The 25,074-nt window shown below is 42.1% G+C and overlaps 1 protein-coding gene and 1 non-coding gene across 9 annotated transcripts in view; one reads left to right on the top strand and one right to left on the bottom strand.

Annotated features, from left to right (window-relative positions):
• LOC121273181 (signal transducer and activator of transcription 5B-like) overlaps positions 1 to 24,629 on the top strand; it is a 135,507-nt gene extending 110,878 nt beyond the window's left edge. For 5 of the 8 annotated variants that reach the window (XM_041180168.1, XM_041180165.1, XM_041180163.1 and 2 more), the window contains exons 12-21: positions 470 to 562; positions 3,010 to 3,216; positions 4,279 to 4,373; positions 5,042 to 5,178; positions 6,312 to 6,458; positions 8,251 to 8,308; positions 10,715 to 10,843; positions 11,505 to 11,597; positions 13,964 to 14,041; positions 15,585 to 19,000. In XM_041180168.1, coding sequence (XP_041036102.1) covers positions 470 to 562; positions 3,010 to 3,216; positions 4,279 to 4,373; positions 5,042 to 5,178; positions 6,312 to 6,458; positions 8,251 to 8,308; positions 10,715 to 10,843; positions 11,505 to 11,597; positions 13,964 to 14,041; positions 15,585 to 15,681 — 1,134 coding nt within the window. In that variant the 3' untranslated portion in view covers positions 15,682 to 19,000. Of the gene's footprint in view, positions 1 to 469; positions 563 to 3,009; positions 3,217 to 4,278; positions 4,374 to 5,041; positions 5,179 to 6,311; positions 6,459 to 8,250; positions 8,309 to 10,714; positions 10,844 to 11,504; positions 11,598 to 13,963; positions 14,042 to 15,584; positions 19,001 to 22,438; positions 23,471 to 23,525 lie in introns of those variants that run through there. The other 3 variants (XR_005941958.1, XR_005941957.1, XM_041180169.1) reach the window with 3 other exon arrangements.
• On the bottom strand, positions 6,539 to 6,677 carry LOC121273378. The gene has a single exon (XR_005942014.1). It is a non-coding gene; the product is annotated as a U11 spliceosomal RNA (small nuclear RNA).
• Positions 24,630 to 25,074: the final 445 nt, after the last annotated feature.

The following is a 25,074-nucleotide window of genomic DNA, read 5'->3' as shown; positions in this document are numbered from 1 at the left end:
GTGCACTATGGCAGAAATGTCTTAGGCAGCGACCTTTCCCCATCTCGGAGCACGATGTATGATTCTGTCATTGGAATAAGGGAGCAAGTTTTAGCAGTGTAAACATGGGGAGCTAGCAGTCAGGTGTCATTCTCCACTTACAACAAGGTAAGTGAGGAGAGAATTAGCACCCCAGCCTCCCATATTATCTTGCTTTGGATTCTGGTGGCATCAGCCTCCTGTCCAATTTTCCACTGGCCATTGTGTCATCCCCACTGGCTTTTGGGTGAGAGACAGTCCGGAGGAATGTACATGAGTCTTGGGTGTTAAATTACATCGTGATTGGCTGTCTACAGGAATTTCCTGCCCTAAGCCCATCCTGAATTAAAATTTGGGCCCTAGATTCCACATCTAGATCTAGATATGGGAGTGCATTGAGACTTTCATATGACCAAATAAAGTTAGTAAGTTTACTTTTGTTCTGTTGCAGGCCACATCACTGCCTATTGTAGTAATTGTTCACGGCAGTCAAGACAACAATGCTACTGCTACAATCTTGTGGGACAATGCATTCTCTGAAATCGTAAGTATGTTTAACTCAATGTTTTTAATGTGGAGGTACAGAGCAAGATGGGTGATTGATGCTTGGCTTTGGCAGTACTCTGCATTTTATAAATTTTTTCTTTTCTAAAAATAGCTATTAAGTGCACTTTGTGGCATGTCACTGAGTTATGTTGCAAGGAGGCATCAGATTTGATATGAAAGCTGATCAGTGCCTGAGGGTTCCACTGTTACCTCTTGCCTTTTACCCTATCACAGATGTTCCTTTTGTCCTTGCCCCTTGATCAAATGAAGAGTGCAGGAGGGTATTCCAGGAGCAGCAGTAGGCAAATCTAAAAATGAAGTGTCAACCTGGTGAAGCTATAACACAGGACTACTTGTGTGCCAGACAGCATAAGCAACAAGTGATAGACAGAGCTAAGCAATCCCACAACCAAAGGATCAGATCTAAGCTCTGCAGTCCTGCCACATCCAGTCGTGAATGGTGGTGGATAATTAAACAGCTCACTGGAGGAGGAGGCTCCACAAATATCCCCATCCTCAATGATGGAGGAGCCCAGCATAGCAGTGCAAAAGATAAGGCTGAAGCATTTGCAACAATCTTCAGCCAGAAGTGCTGAGTGGATGATCCATCTTGGCCTCTTCTGGAGGTTCCCAGACCCCAGATACCAGTCTTCAGCCAATTCAATTCACTCCACGTGATATCAAGAAACAGCTGAAGGCACTGTATAGTGCAAAGTCTATGGGCCCTGACAATATTCCAGCAATAGTACTGAAGACCTGTGCTCCAGAACTTGCCGCGCCCCTAGTCAAGCTGTTCCAGTACAGCCACAACACTGGCATCTACCCAGCAATGTGGAAAATTGCCCAGCTATGTCCTGTACACAAAAAGCAGGACAAATCCAACCCAGCCAATTACTGCCCCATCAGTCTACTCGATCATCAGTAATGAAAGGCGTCATCAACAGTGCTACCAAGCAGCACTTGCTTAGCAATAGCCTGCTCAATGACACCCAGTTTGGGTTCCGCCAGGGCCACTCAGCTCCTGACCTCATTACAGCCTTGGTTCAAACATGGACAAAAGAGCTGAACTCCCAAAGTGAGGTGAGAGTGACTGCCCTTGACATCGAGGCAGCATTTGACTGTGTATGGTGTCAAGGTGCCCTTGTAAAACTGGAGTCAATGGGAATCGGGGAAAACTCTCCACAGGTTGCAGTCATACCTAGCACAAAGGAAGATGTTTGTGGTTGTTGGAGGTCAGTCATCTCAGCCCCAGGAGATCACTGCAGGAGTTCCTCAGGGTAGTGTCCTAGGCCCAACCATCTTCAACTGCTTCATCAGTGACCTTCCTTCCATCATAAGAGCAGAAGTGGGGGTGTTCGCTGATGAGTGTTCAATGTTCGCCATTTACAATGACTCAGATACTGAAGCAGTCCATGTCCAAATGGAGCAAGTCCTGGACAATATCCAGGCTTGGGCTGACAAGTGGCAAGTAACATTCACGCCACACAAGTGCCAGGCAATGACCATCTCCAACAAGAGAGAATCCAACCATTTCCCCTTGATGTTCAATGGCATTACCATCACTGAATCCCCCACAATCAAGATCCTGGGTGTTACCATTGACCAGGGACTGAACTGCACTAGCCATATAAATACTGTGGCTACAAGAGCAGGTCAGAGGCTAGGAATCCTGCAGCGAGTAACTCACCTCCTGACTCCCCAAAGCTTGTCCACCATCTACAAAGCACAAGTCAGGAGTGTGATGGAATACTCTCCACTTGCCTGGATGAGTACAGCTCCAACAACACTGAAGAAGCTGGACATCTCCAGGACAAAGCAGTCTGCTTGATTGGCACCACATCCACAAACATTCACTCCCTCCACCACTGACGCACGGTAGCAGCAGTGTGAACCATCTACAAGATGCACTGCAGGAACTCACTAAGGCTCCTTAGGCAGCATCTTCCAAACCCACGACTGCTACCATCTGGAAGGACAAAGGCAGCAGACACATGGGAACATCACCACCTGCAAGTTCCCCTCCAAGTCACTCACAATCCTGACTTGGAAATATATCGCCATTCCTTCACTGTTGCTGGGTCAAAATCCTGGAACTCTCTCCCTAACAGCACAGTGGGTGTACCTACACCACATGGACTGCAACAGTTCAAGAAGGCAGCTCACCACCACCACCTCAAGGGCAATTAGGAATGGGCTGTAAACACTGGCCCAGCCAGCGAAGCACTCATCCCGTGAATGAATGTTTTAAAAAAATTACATTTCTAACTTTTCCCAGTTCTGATGAAAGGTCACAGGCCTGAAACTTTAACTCTTTTTCTCTCTCTTCAGATGCTACTCGACCTGCCGAGTTTTTCCAGCATTTTCTGTTTTTAGTTCCGATTTCAAGCATCCACGGTGCTCTGCTTTTTGATCTAGAGTCCTGTTCTTTTCCTTCTTTTTGTGCAGGAAAGATTGCCGTTCCATGTACCAGATAGAGTATCATGGTCTCAAATGTGTGAAACACTCAATATGAAGTTTATGTCGGAGGTACAGTCAACACAGGGCTTATGCAAAGAGCATTTTGTCTTCCTGGCACAGAAAATATTTGACGAGCAGAGCTACAGCATTGAAGACTTCACCAACCGGATGGTCTCTTGGTCTCAGTTTAACAAGGTAAACATGAAATATATTCATTCAAATTTTTTAATATTCATGGGGTGTGGGCTTTGCTGGCTGCCCATTTATTGCCCATCCTTAGTTGCCCTTGAGAAGTTGGTGGTGAGCTGCCTTCTTGAACTGCTGAAGTCCATGTGGTGTAGGTACACACACAGTGCTGTTAGGGAGGGAGTTCCAGGATTTTGACCCAGCCACAGTGAAGGAATGGCCGTTATATTTCTAAGTCAGGATGGTGAGTGGCTTGATGGGGAACTTCCAGCTGGTGGTGTTCCCATCTACCTGCTGCCCTTGTCCCTCTAGATAGTAGAGGTTGTGGGTTTGGAAGGTGCTGTTGAAGCCTTGGTGAATTCCTGCAGTGCATCTTATAGATGGTACACACTGCTGCTACTGTGCAACTTAGCTAAAGACTGAGTTGTTACGCAGCAGCCCTGTTTTGATATAGAGTTATGTTGTTCCTGGAGTAGCATGACAATGGATTGCTACATGAAATTGATATTCATTTTCTCTCCTCCCTCTCCCTCTCGAATTCTTGGCTTTATTAAAGTACTACTACTTTGCTGAGACGAGTCAATTATTCAATACTGAGTAAATATTTCATGTCACCAAAAATGTAGTTTACCATTTGAGCGAAAATTGTAGATTACATGGCGCTTGCTGCATTGAACTTTCCACTTGCCATGTGTTTTAGGGCTGGTTTGTAGCACTGGAACAGAAATTCTTATTTTGCCCAGTTGGTTTCCTCCTTCATTTGAGATCAAATTGTAACAGCTCCTCCCCACCAACCCCCACCACCACCAAGATAGGGGGTGGGGAAGGTTAAATGATAGATGGGGATCTGTTTTGTATTTCCACAGCCGTTCCACCCCATTCCCCACCCAGTATTATTAGTTATCTGTCTTCAGCCAAAGGAAGGCAGAGGAGCTGGCCCAAATTTAAATGGCAGGGTTGCATCCTAATAATGTGATTGGCATGACTGAATTTACATCCAGGATGTAAATTTATAATCCTAGTGTGTCTGGTGATTGAGATTATTATATGATCATTTTGATATTCTTACAGGAAAACCTACCTGGAAGAACCTTCACTTTCTGGCAGTGGTTTGATGGTGTGATGGAGCTCACCAAGAAGCACCTGAAGGATTACTGGAATAATGGGTAAGAAGCTTAACCCCTCTATAAACTAATCTACATTAGCTGATTGAGGGCCCTGTGTGTGCAGGTGGCCCTGCAGACGCTAATTTTGTAGTACTTCCCTCCTCCTCCTCCTTTGTTTCAAATACATACAAATATCGTCCTTTAGATATATTGATGAATGGATTGGAGCATCAGATTGTGTTGGTATTCAAAGCCACATCCCCCAGAGAGGTGAAGAAATGGATTTGAACCTCATTCTGTCTCTCTACTGATCAAATATGAATGTTACAACGTACTGCAATATGGCTCAATCAGGGTCAGCCTTGCTTGTTTTCAAAATATAAAATTGGATTTTCATGTTGAGTTGAACATAAATGCAATATCGTAGACAGATGGGATAACACATCTAATAAAAGCCTGCTGGATAAAGTTCCAGACTAACTTTTTTGAGAATCACTGGATGTCGAGAATAGTAACTGTGTCTGGTTCAGCTGCTGATATTCAAATGTGGAAATATTGAGAGTTATGACATTGTGGAAGCAGAATTTTTCCACCTACATACAACATTATAAACTAGTATGGATACAACATATTGAAGGATTGCCAGCCTCGGCTGCTTACTGCCACTTTGATCCTGGGAAAGGATTTGCTGAGGAGGCCATTCACTCTCCTTCCTTTTTCATTTGCAGGTTGATCCTCGGTTTTGTAAGTAAGCAGTACGCTAACAGACTGCTTAATCAACGAGTGAATGGGACCTTTCTGCTGCGCTTCAGTGACTCTGAAATTGGAGGGATTACGATAGCATGGATTGATGATTCTGAGAAAGGTATCACTTTCTGCTTCTTGCAATGTTTACATAGATTTTTAATTTTTCTAAGAAGATCTATCTCTTGGAGAACTTTTGGATATATTTACCCAATGATTTATAATATTGTGTCCTCCATTCAATGTACTGCAAGTAAAACAAAAGTAAGTACAAAGTACATAGTGGAACTCCCGATGATTTAGTTTATTCGGACATTTTGAAATTCACATTTCTAATTAAATTAGAAGTCTCAGGAATCCAGAAGAGAACATGGGCCTTGATAACGAGGTACAAAATGTTCATGAGAGGTGTAATGGCAAACTGGGGGCAGTACTGAGTGGAACCATCTAGTCTCCCCATCCTCGATTGACTCCCTGTGTCTCAGTGCATCAATTTCAAAATCCTTGTCTTCAAATTTTCCATGGCCTCATCCTCATGAGCATTTCTTCAAACTCCTCCAGCCCTATATCTCTGCCATTCCAACTCTGTCTACTGTGTATCCTCTCTCTCCTATTGGTGGCCAAGCTTTCAAGCATTTTACCCCTCTATTTGCCCTTTGTAAATCCCATGCTACATCTCTTTCCACCTTTAGAAACCTTCTTAAAAGTTACTTTTTCAACAGTGCCTTCAGTCATTTTCCCTAACCTCTTATGTCTCCAACTGTGAAGCACTACATAAATGAATGTTCCTGTTGTTTCTAGTCTCACTAAGGATCTAGGTATTTATGGGTGTTCAAAATGCAGCCATGTGTTATAGTGGGAGAATTAGGGCATTGGAGGCCAGCTCGCTTACCTTCAGATGAGATTCAGACCCCTGCACTCTCTGTGCTAGGATGTAAAAACCCATGAAACAAAATATTTTTGAACCGGTGATGAACTTTTTTCATTTAACTTCAGCTCTTTCCTGTTTTTGATTCTATTTATATTGCTGATCAATGTAGTTCCTGAAAAAAAACATAGCAGCAGCATTGCATGATCTGGATTATGGAAATATTTCATTCAAATCAAGACCTTTTTGTCTATTTTTGACTGTATGCATATCTTAACTTGCGTTTTGCCAAGTGTTGAACTGTACAGACAACTATGTGAAGTTTTTTTCTCCTCCTATTTATTCATTGTTTCAGCCTGAATGTTTGTTTGTGTTTCATGTTGCAGGTGGCAGACAGGTATACAATGTTCAGCCTTTCACCACAAAGGATTTAACTATTCGATCACTGGGAGATCGTGTCCGAGATATTGAACGTCTGCTTTACCTGTATCCCAGCAGACCCAAAGATGAAGCATTCAAAAAGTACTACACAAGTAGGTACCAAGAATCTTGTGTTAAATTACATACAGCTGGACTGCAAAGCACTAATTAATTTATTATGTTTTTTTTTTTGCGGAGCGCCGAGACAAACGATCATCAGCAGCTCCAAGAAACAAAAATTGTGCTTCGAAATCTCTTGATATCGATTCTGCATGGATAAAGCGCAAGCGCCTCATCCATGTGCCATAGTGCAGGGCAACAGGGCTGTTTTGAATGATGTAGAATAGGAGGTGCTGAATTTGTTGCAAGCTCTGCATCTCCCATCAGTAATATCAAAGTGCTGGTTAGCAAAGACCTGATGGGTAGTTACTCTTTGCTATTAAATTTTGAGGGGGCAATTTTTGTCTGATGCATTAATTGGATGGGAACAAGAGTTAGATCACTAATCTTCAAGAGGCCCAAGGTCGGGCCTCATGAGCATGTATCCAGCAAGCTGTGCATGCCAAACAGATGCTCTGAAGCAGTTTGCTGGTGGGCAGAAGAACAGCCAGCTGTTGCACTAAGATAAAAGCAAAATACTGCGGATGCTGGAAAGCTGAAACAAAAACAGAAAATGCTGGAAAAGCTGAGCAGGTCTAACAGCATCTGTGGAGAGAAAAAAAACAGTTAACGTTTTGAGTCCTTATGACTCTTCAGGCTCTTCTTGCTAAGCTCTGAAAAAGAGCATCATATGGACTCAAAGCGTTAATTTTTTTTCTCTCTCTCCAAAGATGCGGCTTTTCCAGCAATTTCTGTTTTTGTTTCAGCTGTTGCACTAAGTTGTTTGATAGCCCAGGCCTTGTGGAGGAAGTGGAAGAGGAAGCAAAAAGAAATTCTAACACAATTTTGGAGAAGCTTGCAGTAGTCCCTCGAAGGATCACTGCGTGGGAGCAATAGGCAGGACAGGCATAGCACACATTCCATGCTGTATTGGCATGGGGTCTTGCAATGGGCTTGGGACCCCAATTTAAATATTGAAACAGGCAGGAGTGGTGGCCACCCAATTCGAGGCCCACTTGAAAATTAGGCCAGGGTGCCTTGGGTGACCAATGGGTGGCGCTTGTTTCTCTTTAAGTATGTTTGCTTACTGCTCTGTAAATGAGGCAGTAAGTGCATGAAAATTGCCCCCTAATTTTCCCAAGCAGCTAGTTCATTCTCAATTTGCAATGCAGTGGGTTTAAATCTGAAGCCAGTGTGAAACTATCTCCTCCGATTCATTTTAAAAAAAGAGAAATGACCTATTTTTAGAAAAAGTACTCCATACACTAGAACATAAATGAAAAATGCCTTCTGTTGCTGGGCCTGTGTGTATAGTGACTAATGCTTGATTTCTCACCCTGTTGTTCTTTAGTAATTATCCCTGTTCATGACCAAAAATTAAGTTTTGTGCTGTCTGTACTAGTCACATTTGTGGCTTATAATATCAATCAGCAGAGATGGGAGGTGGCAGAGTCATGACTTAAATCGATATTGCCAGCTGTTATGGAAATTATTTTTTGTCAGGTAAGATTTGAGGGATTTGGAGCTAAGGCAGATAAATGGGGTTGAGATGCAGATCAACCATGTTCTAATTGAATGACCGCACAGATCTGAGGGGCTGAATGGGCTCCGCCTGTTCCTGTGTTCCAAAATTAATTTGAATTTCTACCGAGTGTAATTTAAAGCATGTAATTTAACATCCCTCCCTGACCGGGGTGTCTAGAACAACATTTCAGTGATGAATATTTAAAAATCTTGAAAGACATTTGGCCTTTGTTATTGAAAATATTCAGGAGAACAACCAGGAGTTTGTTTTATTTCCCACAGAGGAAGTGAAGGGAAAAGATGGGTATCTCCATGCCGGAGTAAAGACTACAGTGAATGGGTAAGTGAGCACAGACACATCGAGCCTATACCTGGGTAGAAAACACTAACAGACTATAAGGTCACTTATCTGAATGTGCATTCATGCTGGGTAACTTCATACTCTGAGAGGGCGTGCTGGGAAATTATGGATGCACTTCCCATGATTTTCCATCTCTTAACCATCCACCACCTCTGACTAAACTCACTTACCCATATTTACAGTCACCCCCTTAACCCTACCATCTCCTACAATCTCAATCATTGACAAGGGAATCTCTGACCACTTCCTTGTATCTCTCAGCACCCAAATCTCCCTACCCTCTTCCAACTGCACTTCCTGCTGTTCCTGTCCCTGGAATAAGCTCTTCCCTGCAAGTTACTTACAGCTGCCTAATCTTTGGCCCTCCTTTGTGCCATGATCCTGTTGCAGTGTCCATTTGCTAAACTGTTCCCTCACTTAGGCCTTTGACCTTGTTTTCCATCCGAGTAGCTCACTCTGGTATGGACACAAGTTGTTTTTGCTCTTCCATCATGCTTCTATTCTCTGGTACAAAACCTTCACCTTAAACTCCTCTTCCTTGCCTCCCTGTACCCTTATCTCCAACGAGTGCAAGGACATACCTTTCCCCAAATTGCTACTGAACTGCTGACCACCTAACTTCCATTCCTGGCCTCCATACTAACTGATATTGTGATTGCTCCTTCTGCTGAGATACTCTACCCCTTCCTTTGCATACTGCCATTGTTGTGCCCACTCAAAAATCCCACACTCAACCTTTTCTGTCCTAACAAACTACTGCCACATCTCCAATCTCCCTTTTGCATCTAAAGTCCTTGCACATGTTGTTATCCCAAATCCACGTTTAATTTTTTTCAATTGGGTTTCAGCCCCTACCGTATCACCAAAATGACCTTGAGCAAAATTACCAATGACTTTGTGTCACTATGACTTTGATGGGTTATCCCCTTCAAACTCTCTGCAGCCTTTGACACAGTGAATCATGCCATTTGCCTCCAATGTTTCTCCTCCATTGTTCACCTTGGTTGGGACTGTCTTCAATTGTTTCCAGTCATATCCATCTGATTGGCAGAGAATGACTTATCCTCCCACCTCCACACCAACCCTTTAGGTCTCCCTTCTCCCTCCTCCTGGATGTCCAACCCTCCTGTCAATTAAACTCTGTTCCTCCAACTCTGGCTTCTTTTACATTCCTTCCCCAAACCATTGGGGCAGTTCATTTAATTGTTCCTGTTGCCCTGTCTCCCCTAGATCTGTTTCCATCCTCCCCTTAATTCTCAGCATGCCCACCCACAACAAAGACCTGATCCAGCCTTGCATGGTAAGTAAACACATGAGTCAATTTTAATTTGGGGTGGGCATCATAGGAATGTAGGAACAGGAGTAGACTGAGCCTGTTCTGCTATTTAGTTAGATCATGGCCGATCTGTACCTCGACTGCACTTGTCTGCCTTTTCTCTGTATCTCTCAATCCTGTAATGGAACAAGAATCTATCAGTCTCAATCTTGAAATCTCCAATTATCCCCCAGCATTTGCAGCTTTTTAGAGGAGAGAGTTTCAAATTCCCAGCACCCTGCATATGAAAAAGCACTTCCTGGCATCACTCCTGAACACCTTAGCTCTGAAATTTTAAGATTATGCCCCCTTGTTCTGTATTACCCCCACCAAATGAAATGGTTTAACTTGATTTACCTTATCAAATCGCTTCACCATCGTAAACACCTTGACCAGCCCTCAGCCCTGCAGCCTTCTAAATGCAGGGCAACGCAAGCCAAGTTTATATAGGAAGATGGTAGACACCATGTGTTAGAACTCTGATTGCTAGGCCATGAAGGATAGAACACTAGAGCCTAGTCTTTATGCACTTAAAAGCTTTTACCAAGGGACACACACAAGCATATTGTGCAACTCCAAAACACCAACCCCTTTTTCAGTCTGCTCTTATATATGAGCACAGGTGATTCTTTGCTTAATACCCACACCTTCGTACAATTGATATACCATGTAGCAGATTAAAGCTGGGTTCTATGTAAGAAATAGGTAGACGGAAGTGATTCAAGGCTGCAATCTAATCTAGAGGTTCAAATGACTGTTATAAATAACTATTAATAGCGTCATCTGAGCTCTTCAATGAAATTGCTGGCTCATGATCACTCCAAAGCTGTTCACTGTTCTTCACAGTTGCAAGCATGCAGCAGGTGTAGTCAACAGCAAGGTACAATTAATATCATCTCTTTTGAATGTCACCATAACTTACTTGCCACTTTGCTGGGCATAAGCCTTATTTGCACAGATGCTGACTGTATCACACTGCAACTCAGGATGTCTATTCTGTCTCCTTTGGTTGGGTCAGCGGCCAGATATGCAGTGTGCAAAATGCTCATAGTTTTTGCATTTTATTTCAGTGAACAAACACAAGTGGTGCCACAAGCCATGGTCCCTTCGCCAGTATCTCAGTCTTGTGTGTGTACTACGCCTGAAATGCCAGGATGGCCACAGATCCCATGCAACCCGAATAATATCAACTACGATAAGTAAGTGTAGAAGTTGTTTTTAATAACTGATATTACCCAATTTAATCTTGAATTTCTGTTCCCACCACATGTATTTTTCTTAATTAGTAATTATTTGCCCCCTTTTGTGCTAACTCTCTCCATTGTCTTGTACTACTCCTCCTCTTCCTTCCCCTCAAACGAATTCGCTCTCCCACTTGCACTGGTGTCTGCTACCTTGCCATCATTTTTAGGCACCATAATCTGAGGGATGGAAGTCCTGCCTCCAGTCTATTAAAGGTCAGTTGCCCATTAAATGGCTGCGGGGCAGCCGTTGTTCCCCTGGGTGGGCTCCGTTCTCTCCTCCCTGCGTGCCACCTGCCCCCCCCACCCCCCCCACCCCCCAACCGACGTTTTAGCTGGGGGTACAGGGGCTATGGCGCCAATGTTGTCACCAGTACTCTAAATTCAAAATGAAATACAAACAGGTCACAGATGTGCTATAAATGGTATGTGAAAGTGATTGGTAAAAGTGCAGGATCTCCTGTTAGAATACATAGTTTTGTGAGATTGTTCAGCAGAGGATATTTTCCATTTAACAGCAATCTTTGCTTACAAGCTATCTACTGTCATCTGCACCTTTTTAAGGTTTAATTAAATTATGGCCAGGTTAAAATATAACTTTTATCTTGTCTTCTAACAGGGGAGATGCTACAGTTACCTCTTCCATTTCATTACCTCCTAATATGATGACAACCATGAGCCAGGGTGAAGACTTTCCAAATGCAATTCAGCGGTCAGTTCTGTTTCTAAAGCTTTAGCTTTGGCCTGTGACAGTATTGGATTAAGTTTTTCCCACTCCCACAGTTAAGAAGCTTGAATCTCATTTGTGAACTTTGTAACTTGTTCTGATATTAATGTAACACATTGAGCTGAGTTTTGCTTTGCAATCCTGCCTGATATGGGCATTGAGGCTATGCTTTTCTACCTCAAGCTCCATTTCCTTTCCTTCACCTCTGCCGGATTTCTGAAGGCAAAGGACGATATCTTTCTTAGGAGGCCTCTCCCTCCAATTACATGCACCTACCTTTGTTAGCTACTAGTTTTGTATGCTAACTATTTTAGGGCTTTTCTGCTCTTGTAATGGTACTTGTCTCCTTGCCTGCTCCAGTATCACTGTCCAATTTTGGTTGGCATTGGTAGGCACCTTCTTGGCTCCAGGAATCCTGCCCTATGTGTTAAGTGACCCATGACTCCGGAAAGTGGGTCAGGCAGCAGCATTGGAGTGACGGCAGAAATTCTCCCTGCCACCACTCGAACTCCGAGGGAAATCCAGTCCCATGTTTTTGACTCAGCATACTAATAGTCACGTGAAAGTGGTTCTGCAGTATATTAAAGGCTGCTTTGAATTTGTCCTGATGCACTGTTGGCAATGTGGAAACATCACTTGTGTAAAATCACCCAGGTGCTATTGCTAAAAGGTTGCATTGCTTTCTGGCCACAGACCTTCCCAAATGTCAGCACTAGGTTGTACAGACCAACATTGCTGGGTAGCACAAACAGACCAAGACCCCAGCTCATCTGCAAACAAAACAAAATACTGGCATATAGTGTGTCTCGCTAACAGAGTTTTGTCTAGCAGTGCTTATTGGAAACTCGTTTTATGATCGTATTGCCTCCAGAGGCAACTCTAAACATGGGTCTAGAACATAGTTGACACCATGCCTGTTTGAAAGACCGCATGCATGCCCACAAATTCTACATCGGAAGTGCACCACCCACCATATTGGTAAAAGTGTCCAAGTCCACTGGAGGTCACTAATAAAAAATCTTTTTTTTTCCCAGAAGAAATACACGCTTCAATGTGGAGTAGGGGTGCTCCTTTAGCAGTCTCAAAGACTGTTATCGGTTCCCGCTCACCGCTCCCCCTCCCAGCAGTGGCCTGAAATTTTCATGCGTCTCACCTAGTGAGCTTACTTAAATGAGAGGCAAGGCCTAGTGGACCTACCTGTTCCTTCGCAGGGATTGTTCCCTGTGCCCTGTTTGTGTCTGCAGGCTGACTCTGTCCAATTTAACCACTGTGGTGTCAAAAGAGTTAAGGGTAGTGGACTTCTGCTAAACTATTGATCTAGATTCTCTTTCCCCTACCCTTCCAGGTAATTTAACAACAAAACATAACTACTCAAGTTTGAAACAGTTTTCTAACACTCGCCATAAGGTAACTGGTCTTCCAGCTGGAACTGTCATGTTTCGTAGGTTAGCTCTGGAAACATGACCTGTTGTTCAGCCTTTCTCCTTTGTCCCCTCCCTTTTCCTTCCACTGTTCATTGATTCAAATTGTTGCAGGTATCTTACATTAATGTTTTTTGCTCATTTTTCCATTGACTATCTTGCAGGAAAATTTTTATTTGAATAGTGTTTTATCATTCATGGTCACTTTCTGGGAGGAGTTCAGAATGCCTTGGAAAAATGAAATTCTTTGTCACTCTTATTAAGCTGCCTATGTTATTCTCGAAGTAGTTTTCAATTTTCTCTCTCTCTCTCTCTCTCTTCCCCCCCCCCCCCCCCAAAAGTCTTTCTGGGACACAGTTTTGTAGGTGCACAAAGTGCCCTTATAACTCATCCCAAGTGGCTATTCTTCATGTAAGAGCCTAGACTAAGTGCCATCAAGTACTTGTTCTGTGGAGAGCACCATATTAAGCCCAGCCATGTCCTCACCCATGCAGATACAGTATCCTGCAGGGTTCACTGGATATTGACTTAATTGATCACAAACTTGTGATCAATTAACAGTTCAGACCAACTATCAATCCTGAAACTCTCCTGGTTTGATATCACACAAGATATTATTACCTACTAAGCAACCAAGGGAACTCAATGCCTCTCTTTCACTGCTTATTAGGATACACAGGCAGCTAGAGTAACTCTTTCTCCCCCCACCCCTTTTTGAAGTATCTAACTTCTGTTGACATCTCCCCATAATTTTATGCCCAAGATCATGAACCCAGTATGGGTAATCATAGGCATAAGCTAATAGTTTATATAGAGTCCCACAATATATTGCAGCATTTTTGAAGATTAAGTAGGGGTTATACTCTCCTTAAAGCTTCCAGCTTGTCTTGTTACATGACCTGACTAACATTTTCTTTTTCTTTGGAGAAGCAGCCATCTCATTAATCCATATAGAACTGAGAATGATATGGAAGTGAACTTTGAAGATGATCAGCAGTTTGTAAGAGGGTAAGTCAGATTAATGTATTTAGACCCTTGCTTTTTGTTGTTGGTAAGATCCCCACATCCTCCACCATAAACATTTCACTCCCTCCACCACCGATGCACAGTAGCAGCAGTGTGTTCAGTCTACAAGATGCACTGCAGCAACTTGCCAAGACTCATTTGACAGCACCTTCCAAACCCACGACCACTACCACCTAGAAGGACAAGGGCAGCAGACACATGGGGAACACCACCACCTGGAAGCTCCCCTCCAAGTCACTTACCATCCTGACTTGGAAATATATCGGCCGTTCCTTCACTGTCGCTGGATCAGAATCCTGGAACTCCCTCCCTAACAGCGCCGTGGGTGTACCTACACCACTTGGGACTGCAGCAGCTCAAGAAGGCGGCTCACCACCACCTTCTCAAGGGGCAATTAGAGAAGGGCAATAAGTGCTGGCTTAGCCAGCGGCGACCACATCCCATGAATGATTTTTTTAAAAAAGGACACAAAGTATTGAAAGTTAGGACAAGAAAATGTTACCATACATGTTGTATTGACTCACTCTTATACTTGAGTCAGAAGGTTCTGAGTTTGAGTCCTGTCCCAGGACTTGAGCAAATGATCTAGGCTGACTTTCAATGCAACACTAAGGGAATGGGAGTTCTTATAATAGATTTTATGGCACTTTTTTTATTTTTGAAGAGATTTCTCCCAGTGTCCTGTGTATGAAGCACTTTCAGATGATTTTGCAGACCCAGCTCCATGTTTACTTTGGCCAAAAGGGTAAGGGATTCGTACAGATGACAAGTTGACCTAGTTCCCATAGCTAGGTGAAAAAGGATCACTGTAGCAAAACCCAGTCTCTTCTACTGGAGAAAACACCTATGGAAAGATAATGCATGGGTTCTGCTCGCAGCTGAAGAAGCACCTAGTGGGGCAGCCCCCATCCTGAGGGCCCACTACACCCATCCTTCCATCCCCACATCATGCCCACGTGAAGGCAGTCGAGCACAGATCCACTGATTTCCCCCCAAAAAAAAAACACTTTTGCATAATAAGAAAAGCAAAATACTGCAGCTGCTGGAAATCTGAAATTAAAAACAGAAAACGCTGGAAAAACTCAGCAAGTCTGGCAGCATTTGTGGAGTGAAAAACACAGTTAACATCTTGAGTCCAATATGACTCTTCTCCTGAACCAATGCATAACCACCTATGCATTACTAGCAACCACATTGTTCAAAACCAACAAGCGTACAGTGCACCCCCACTCAACTTTGACCTAAGCATTCAGCCAAGGAACAGCCCTACCCTATTATTGGGCAGTGCCACTCAAATATGCACAACTGTGTGAGAGCCTCATTGCATCTTGAGGTTCTATGTGATGAATTGTGATTCAACAAACTTTACATAGCTCAGTAAAACCAAAGTAAGATTATTTATTAATTTCAATAGTAAATATAACTTGTAACTGGAATATGTGAAAACGTTTATTTTAAATCTTACTGCATGACTTCACTTTTAAAAACAGCAGTGTCACATCCTGATTTTTTTTTTGTCCCTTAGTGTGGAGAACATTCCTGTACCCTCTGAAGTAGAGCTGAATGCGCTCCTGAGCATGAACACAATGGATATGTCTCTCATAAATTCGACTGAGTTTTGAAATGTCTGAGTGTTTAGGAAAGAGCATTCTCAAGTGCCAAGTTATGCAGGAGGCTTGTGTCACAAAAAGAGCTCAATTACATCAGTTGTTGAGCTTTGAACTAAGATTTCTGTTCACTCGATTATGCAATTTGCTGTACAAACTGCAAAATTTGCTGTAAACCCAATTTAACCGACTGTTAATAGACAATTTTCTTCTCTTTCCCTGTAAGGGAAATGTCTACCTCTGATTGGTGGTGTCTGGTGCCACAGAAAAGTTCAGGCCACCTCAATTTCAACAGCATTATGTTTGGAGATGCTGAGTGGAGGGCAGACACTTTTGTTCAAATCTGTGGCCGAAGAAAAGCAGTTGGTATGTTTGAGCACCTTGTGCATTTAAAATTGAAATGAAATTGAACATAAACTTTCTTAGTATGGGAAACTTAGTTCAGTTAAATCTACTTAAAGCCAATATTTTCATGAATTCAATTAGAGATATCAGGTGAATTTAGCCCAGAATAAAGTGAACAAGTTTGTAAGACTGAGAATTTGCTCAATGTACTGAGAAGAAGCTGTGGTTTCCATGTTGTGATTTTTTTGTTTTTTGGTAGCCAAGACGAGCTGATGTGTTGTTTTATAGCATCTATCAAACTTTCATGACAGTCTGCTGATGACTTAAACGTATTTCTGCAAAAGAATTGAATTAAGTAATGTAAATAACACACAGTGGAAATTTAGTACTTAATTCAAATTATCAAGACAATTCAAAGCAATGTAATAATATCTCGTAGCCTGGAATAGTCACCCATCTATTGACAACACACACTGGCACAAAGAAGCTTTATTTTCTAATTCAATATTTAAAGAATGTTGTATGCCTGCAATGAAACAAAAATCCAAAATTTCAAATTTCCCTGTGTATTTTTAAGAAGTTAATAATCTACAAATTTGACAATAGTAGTAAATTGACAGTCTCACTCAGAGGCCACAGGACAGCTAGTGTGGGGAAACTGGTGCAGTTGGTGGAGCGAACATATTTTATGGAAGATGTACTGCAGAAGATGGGGGTAATGGCTGTAGCCGTATAAAAATTACAACGGTTGCAATTTCAACATCTGTAGGATGCAAGAACCAATGTTTTTTAGGGAAGCTATTTTAAGAGATGAGGGAGCCATTTAAAATCACTGCACTAAATGGATCTTTTAGCAGACTTGTGGTAAGGTTTACAATGTAATGTACATTTGCTTTGCCAGGCTATTCAGTTGGTTAATGAAAATATCTATACAGTTGTACAGATTTTAACAAGTGCCATATTGGAACAGGCTGCAAGGATTGTTTCACTATTGTAAATTATGAACTTAATCTCTAAGTGATAAAAGTATTGCACCAGACTTGTGATCAAAGTTATAACTCATAGAATAGGGAGAGTAGTGGCATGGACATGAAATTAGCTGGGTGACAGGAATTTGAGAATAGTGGTTAATGGTGTTTTTCGAACTGGAGGAAGGTTTGTACTGGAGTTTCCCAGGGTTCGGTGTTAGGACCCTTGCTCTTCTTGATATATATTAATGATCTAGACCTTGGGGTACAGGGCACAATTTCAAAATTTGCAGATAATAAAAACCTTGGAAGTATTGTGAACAGTGAGGAGGATAGTGTAGAATTTCAAAAGGACGTAAACAGGTTGGTGGAATGGGCAGATGAAATTTAATGCAGAGAAGTGTGAAAGTGCTTCATTTTGCTAGGAAGAACATGGAGAGACAATATAAATTAAAGGGTACAATTCTAAAGTGGGTGCAGGAGCAGAGAGACCTGGGTGTATATGTGCATAAAATCATTGAAGGTGGCAGGACAGGTTGGGAGAGCAGTTAATAAGCCTATGATGCTGTATGTTTTTATTAATAGGGCATAGAGTACAAGAACAAGGAGGCTATGATAAACTTGTATAGAACACTGGTTCGGCCTCTACTAGAGTATTGTGTCCAGTTCTGGCTGCCACGCTTTTTAGGAAGGGTGTGAAGGCTTTAAAGAGGGTGCAGAAAAGATTCACGAGATTGGTCCCAGGGATGGGGAACTTCAGTTACTTATAGATTGGAGAGGTTTGGGACTGTTCTCCTTGGAGAGGAGAAGGCTGAGGGAGATTTGATAGAGGTGTTCAGAATCACGAGGGGACTGAACAGAGTAGATAGGGAAAAACTGTTCCCATTGGTGGAAGGATAGAGAACAAGAGGGCACGGACTTAAGGTAATTGACGAAAGAAGAAATGAAGACATGAGGAAAAACTTTTTCACACAGTGAGTGGTTAGGATCTGGAATACAGTGAGTGTGGTAGAGATGGATTCAATTGAGGTAATTAAAAAGGAATTGGATTATTATCTGAAAAGGAAGAACGTGCAGGGTTACGGGGAGAAGGCCTACGGGGAGTGCGGCACTAGGTAAATCGCTCCTCCGGAGAGTCAGAGCAGACATAATGGGGTGAATGGCCTCCTTCTGTGCTGTAACCATTCTGTGATTCTGTAAAATAAAGAATTTATTTGGTTAATGTAGTTTTCACACAAATCAAGAACATGATGCACAGATCATGAAATACATAAATGACTCATCGATCCCACTCCTCCCATTATCCCCGTACATTCTACCCTATCATGAACTCTGCTCACCCATTTAACCTCCTTCCACACACCATATAATCTCTAATCCTATCATTGGACTCTACCCACCCATTTAATCTAGTGAGGGAAAGCTCTGTATATCCTCACTGATCTTCAAGGGTAATCCAAACCAGAATATACACCCTTCTTCACATTTTAACTATTCAAACTTGGCTTGCTGCCCCCCACTGGGAACATTCCCTTCCCCTCTTCCCTCCATTGTCTCCGTCTATACCTATTTATGTAAACTAGAGTCTGGTGCAAAAGCATGATCTACAAATGGCCTGTTTCTATTTGCACTGTTACATTAGCTGATAAGAGTTGACATGCTTCAATTTGACTTCCTAGAATGCTGCCCTCTACAGACTCCATGGAGGTAACTCCTTGATTGACTTCTACTTGCATGATATATAGTACAGTATCGCAGTTTTTGTAATCCTCTGTACATATTATGAAATCATAACCCTGAATGGAATTTTGTGGGGCTTGACCCTATACAGTCATATAAACTAGGTGCTTTTTCACTTTATCATTAATGCAGTTTGGCTGTAGCTTGTTTTCTGTATTGGTGACTTGACTCATTCTATTTTGATTTTCCATTTGCACTCACTGTTTAAGGCACAAAAATTATTCTTACAAAGTGAATGCTACCAGCCTGTATAAAGGCTGAAATAAAAGTCCTAGATATTAGATAATGCAACATGTCCGTCTTATTTATCCTCAGATTTAAAGAAAAATTTCCACCCCTCTATTTTTCTCCTCGTTTTACCTCTGAAGATGCTGACTCTTTCGCTGGGATAGAGATCCATTTGTTTAAACTTCCATTAGAAAGAAAGAACGTGCATATATAGAGCACCTTTTCACAACCTCAATGTCGTAAAGTGCTTTAAGCAATGAATTACTCTTGAAATGAAATGGCAACCAATTTGTGCACAGCAAGCTCCCACAAACAGCGATGTGATAATGACCAAGTAATGATGTTGGTTAAGGGATAAATATTGGCCCAGGATACCAGAGGGAACTCCCCTACTCTTTGAAATAACTGCATGAGATCTTTTATGTGCACCTGGGCAGCTGGGGATTCAGTTTAACATCTCACCCAAAGGATTGCACCTCTAACAGTGTGCTGTTAACTCAGCCCTGGCCGTCTGACAATGTGGCGCTCCCTCAGTACTGTCCCTCCAACATTGTGGCGCTCCCTCAGTTCTCCCCACCCCCCACCCTGATAGTGCAGATCACAGCCAAGCTTGAAACTGTCCTCACCTGGCATCTGCAATGTCCTCTTTCCAGTAGGGGTTATGGATAGTGACTGGGAACAGGATACCCAGGGTGATTTCTTCCCTGCCCCTCAGCTCTCCCAATCCAAGAACACAGAGCAGCCCCAACGCTTTACTGCTGTCCTGGCAAAGATCTAACTAACTCGGTGCAGTCTGGGGATGGATACTGTTTGCTCCTGGTCTCTACAAATCTAATAAGCATATGTTTACCAACTGTGCCTTTGTGGGTTGGTTTGTTGTGTATTGGGTATGCTTGAGCTGTCAGCTGCTGTTGATGCAGACACAATCCATTAAGTTCTGCATTGCTACTCATTGATGTATGTTCCGATAGAAAGAATAACTTGGACATCATCATTGCAAATATGGAAATTATTTGCAGTTGAGTTTGGGGAAAATCCCAGAATATAAGACAAGAATGATTGGTGCCAACTGTGTTATAAAGGCTATTCACAACTTAGGATGTGAGCCACCTTTTTATGATGTCAGTTCCTCAAGGAAATTGTTTTGTATTGGGACTGGATCACTTTCCCATTCCATGCATCCATTATTGGTGTCAAGCACTCCCAGGTCAAGTGGAGCACAATCAGAGTGAAGCTCCCTGATGATCCCACCACCCCACCTGTCCCCTTCCACTCCAGTACTTGGACCAATTATAGTCTCCCTAATATGCCCTACCTCAGTCCAGCTTTCTTTGCATATACCAGGAGTTGAATCTGAGAGCTTCCCTATATGTGTTTCCCAAGTGTCATGTGTAGAATACACTTTAGCCTTGAACACACAATCTAGGTTGACACTCCCAGTGCTATACTGAGGGAGTACTGCTTTGTTAGAGGTGCCAACTTTCACATGAAACCAAGGCCCTGTCTGCCCCCTTGTGGATGTAAAAGATTTAAAAGATTTCTTCCAATTTCCTGGTCAACATTCTTTCCTCAACCTGGACCACTTTTTATTTTTAAAAAAATTGAGCTCATTGCTGTTTGCAGGATGTTACTGGCTCAGAGTAGGTGCTGTGTTTGTCAGTCTCCACAAGGGTGAGGTCTAGGCCAAGAAAATTGCCTGCAGCCTTGAAGTGAGATTTTGTCTGAAACATTTTTAAAGATCTGCCCTTTTTACATGGGGCTATGGAGGCCATAGTCAGGGCAGGCTGGGGGCAGGAAGACATGCACTTAAAGTGTGCTTGTCTTCCTGTCGCAGGCTAACGGAATCCTTGCCACTGAGTCTGTAATCTCTAGCAGAGTGGGCACCATCTCACAGTAACCACCAGGATCACAACCCAAGGAACTATGAGGCCATTATATATTAATGTAGCTATGGATCAGTATTTCCTTTGCCCTTATCCTTCCAGTTTCACCCTCTGATGTTCTCCTCTTCTGGAAATTCTATATTTACCATGATATTCCAGTACTCCTCTGTGGACATTCTTTAGGTCTGTGCAGTGAGTTTCAGCAGCCTGTTAGACTGAGGTCATTACAACCGAACTGGATCTGTCCTTATCTGACACTTTTGCCCCCTCCCACTCCAGCATAGGTCAAAAGATTCTGATTGAGGCAGAGTAATGATGAACCTTTTTGTTTAATTCAACAAGTGTTCAATAAAAAGGCAAATGAATATTGGCTGACTTTACTACAGATTGTTGAAAGATTCCTAACACTACCTGAAACAAAAAAATTTGGAGGTGGTGTTGCTGGAAGGATACTTCTGAGTTTCTGCAAGGAAGATACTTAAAGCTGCTCCAATATTCCCACCATGCTGACAATTAAAGGAATCCAAAGAGGCATAGGGTCAACTGCCAGCAGAAGACTTGCATTATTCTGCAGAAGCAGTCTGCTTGGCTAGCTCTAGCCAAGTTGTGAGATATGAAAAGGAATGTAATATTAAACTCGATCAAATATATTTTTGGAATTGAACCTTTGAGGCATTTTCTGTCCTGTTGTCTTCAGTTGTGAATAGGGGAGAGGTGTTGATAACTTTTGATCCCTGTTAGATGCGCTTTGTTACATGTAAGGTTCATGCTGTTGCTCTCGCAAAGTAACCCTATGGTGGATACTGCAGCTAAGTCTGCATTGCTCTCTACAGTTTCTCTTCGGTGTCATGCCCTGTTGATGTTAGATTCACTTTCCTATGTCTGTCTGCTTGTTCATTTGCTGCTTCTCCATCCCCCTCCACACAAAAAGCACAGCAGCAGCTCTTGGGATGTGGGTGACTCATCTACAGATGTGAATGTAATTTAGTAACAGATGACTTAACTCCCCACCTTCTGTGAAGGCTTCTCTTTTCGAAAGGCTATTGTATAAGGGATTGAACTGTATATTTGAGTACAGATCTTGGCTGGGAATAATCACTTTATAATGTCTTCAGATGTGCTAATACCACCTACATCGCATTAAGCTAAGCGAATATATTTTTATTTTGTTGTTTAGGCAGTGACAGAGTAATGAAACTGAGAGCAAAGGAATATATGGGAGCAGAACAAAACATGGTAATTTATCTGGACAGTGCCAAAATTTCAAAAATATCATGCTGGTAGCAGAGATCTGACTGAAAATCATGAGGCTAGCTTTGTCCATTAATTGTAATAGGCTGTCAGCACCTGGGAAACTGGCAGTAGAGAAAGGTCCAGCAACCAACACTACTGCCGGAGGGGCTGGTCTGAAGTCTAAGGAGATAAGCAAAGAAGAAAAGGCAAGTTCCTCCTCAAAATAACAATGTAGGGTGCATAATGGAGCTAAATATCTGTGTTCATAAACACAACTTTTCAATGGCTTTTGAATGCAATGGTACCTTACAAATGTAGCTATGGCAAGCCAGGCCACAGGCTTCCTAATTTTCATATTTTCATTATTTCATACAGCTCAAGGGCAGCAAATTCGAGGGAACTGGATGGATTTTTGGCAAAAAAATTGAGGTGTTGAGGGATGCAAGCCCCAAAATTGAGAGGCTGCACTGGTAACACAGGGTCTTGCTCAATTAAGCACATGTCAGAATTTCAGGCAGGCGCCCCCAAGTTGCTGCAGGAACAGTATGAGCCAATGGGACAGCTCTGTCACAGTCTTGATTTCAACACATTGAGGATACTGAAGAGAGAACAAATCATTGAAATTTACACCACAGAGGAGGCTATGTGGCCCATGACTATGTCAACTTTTGGAAAGCAACTGATTAGTTTCTCTACCCTTTTAATATTTCTTCTCTAAGTATTTACCTACTTCCCTTTTTAAAGCTATGACAGAATCTGTAACCATTTTTGTTTCTGGAAGGGCATTTATGTCCTAACAAACTCTCCATTTATAAACAAAAATCTCCTAACCTCTTTTTTTTGTTCCTCCTTTTGGTGGCGATCTTAAATTGATATCTCTAGTTACCAAACTAGCAGCAGAAATGGCTTTTTCAGATTTATCATATCAAAAGCCCTCGTAAATTTGAACATCCAAGGTCTCAGATTAACTTTCTCTGTTCTATTGAAGAGCCCTGCTTTCTCTGATCTTTCCTAATATATAAAACGCACTACTGCAAAATCTACCTTGTAACTGAAATTTGTATGTGCAAATTACTTGATATGATTAAAACTGTATGTATTGGTTTATGCAAATATGGGGGGTGTTTTACACACAAGCTGGGTTCTCCCAAGTGTTTCACTGTTGTCACTGAGGAGGAAAGCATCATGATGAGCATGATAGACAGCCTCTGCATCTCTATTTGGGGTTAAAGGCAAATTTCAGACAGCTGTCTTGAATCTGACATTCAATAGATGTTGGTCAGTCTCTCTTGCCTGTGACTCATCTCTGAAATGTGAGTCATTGTTCAGCATGTCAAAAGTTAAAGTGGAGAACTTCCCTTTCTAATAGCTGCTACAGATGTTTTTTTAAAAATGTTCATATTACATCTTGTATGGTTTCAAATCCCTTTTCTTGTCTTTTTTTTTTTTCCTCCCTTCACAGATGTTTCAGGCTGCATGTCTGCCACTGACTGCTGCCCCTGTACTGCTGCTCAGGAGTTGGGTGAGAGTTACTGTACAACAGTGGGTGTCCCTTTCAATCCTGCCTGGTGAATAGGGAGGGAACCTGGCAAAGCCTCTGCCTGGTGACTAAGATCAGAAACTCCGTGGAACAAAGGTCAAACCCTGTGTCCCACCTGAAATAAATCATTGATTAGAATTGTCATTACACGTGATCTGTTGGGACACTTATTCATAGTCACTGAATGGAAAAACCCAAATTTCATTTTAGTTACTATTTAAAGAAGTATTTTACCTGTAAACACACAGACCTTGTTGGCACAGTGCCCTTATTACAGGCTTAAAGAGAGGCACATGACACCTGTATTTTTCTCTCTAGTCTGCTTTAATTTGTCTCATGTCCTCTTTACATTACTGTGCTACTACCAATGGGGAAGATTCACCAGCACAGTGCAAGATCTCTTTCAATAGAAATAGTTCTGTAATGTGAAGGACAATTGGTCTTAAAACACCAGGTGCAATTGTGTCATCAGATCTTTGTGTTAGCATAGATCAGTTATCCTGATACTATGAGTACAGCGCTTCATTAACAGTGACTTGGAAAATTGGAAGGAGCAAGAGTTAGTTTTAGATGATTAACTTAGCAGAGGATGGCTGGAGTGTATCATGACATCTCAACAAAAGAAATGCCTGCACTAGGACCTTTTATATGTGGGATATGTGTTACAAGAAGTCACTTTATAGACAGGAGAGCCACTCTCAAACAGTTTATTAACATCAGCTGAGATGGGTTACTGGTGGAAATGTGTGTCTTTCTGTATAATGAAAAGCCTTATTCCCTCCACCCTCTTTACCATCTTCTCTCATTTGTTAATGGTGATCGAGCCACTGCTTGAAACATCACCTGACTGGATAAATGAGGATCACGCTGGTCACCCACTGAACATTGTATTTTACTCCTGCTCCTGCAGTAGGTCAGACACATTGGCACTCATTGTTATGACACAGCAGTTGGTAAAGGCTGAGTTGTTTAAATCCCAGAGGGAAATTTGAACAACTGTCATAACCTAGATTTTCAATTGGTATGTTTTGAGATGCAGCTCTGAATTCAGGAATAAGACCACCAAGCCTGGAGGTTTTTTATATAAAACTAAATTAAACATTTATTAATTTAGCAACAAATTAAACATATACATGTCTACAAATTACCACCATAATAACTTTTAAACAAATCCCTAAATTAATCACTCCTAGGTAAATCTTCACCAAGGCAACAATAACCTTACAAGTTCAAAATGAGGTTCCTTGCAATTTGGTTCCTTTACAGACACAGTTGTTGGCTTACAGGCTGGTTAGATCTTAAATGCCTTTGACTTACACACAAACTCCTGTTTATGCCCAGATTCCCCTTTGAATGTAGTTTTCCATTCTATCACAAGGCTTTTAACATCACATCTTCTAACAATTATATTTTCATCCCACTAATTTTATTAGTAATATAAACACATTGCTTGGTGTCGCCCAGCTCGGTG

The sequence above is a fragment of the Carcharodon carcharias genome, chromosome X (genome assembly GCF_017639515.1).
Source record: "Carcharodon carcharias isolate sCarCar2 chromosome X, sCarCar2.pri, whole genome shotgun sequence".
In the NCBI taxonomy this organism is placed as follows: Eukaryota; Metazoa; Chordata; class Chondrichthyes; order Lamniformes; family Lamnidae; genus Carcharodon; species Carcharodon carcharias.
Note: the sequence above shows the minus strand (reverse complement) of the source record. Positions and strands in the feature narration are given on the sequence as shown.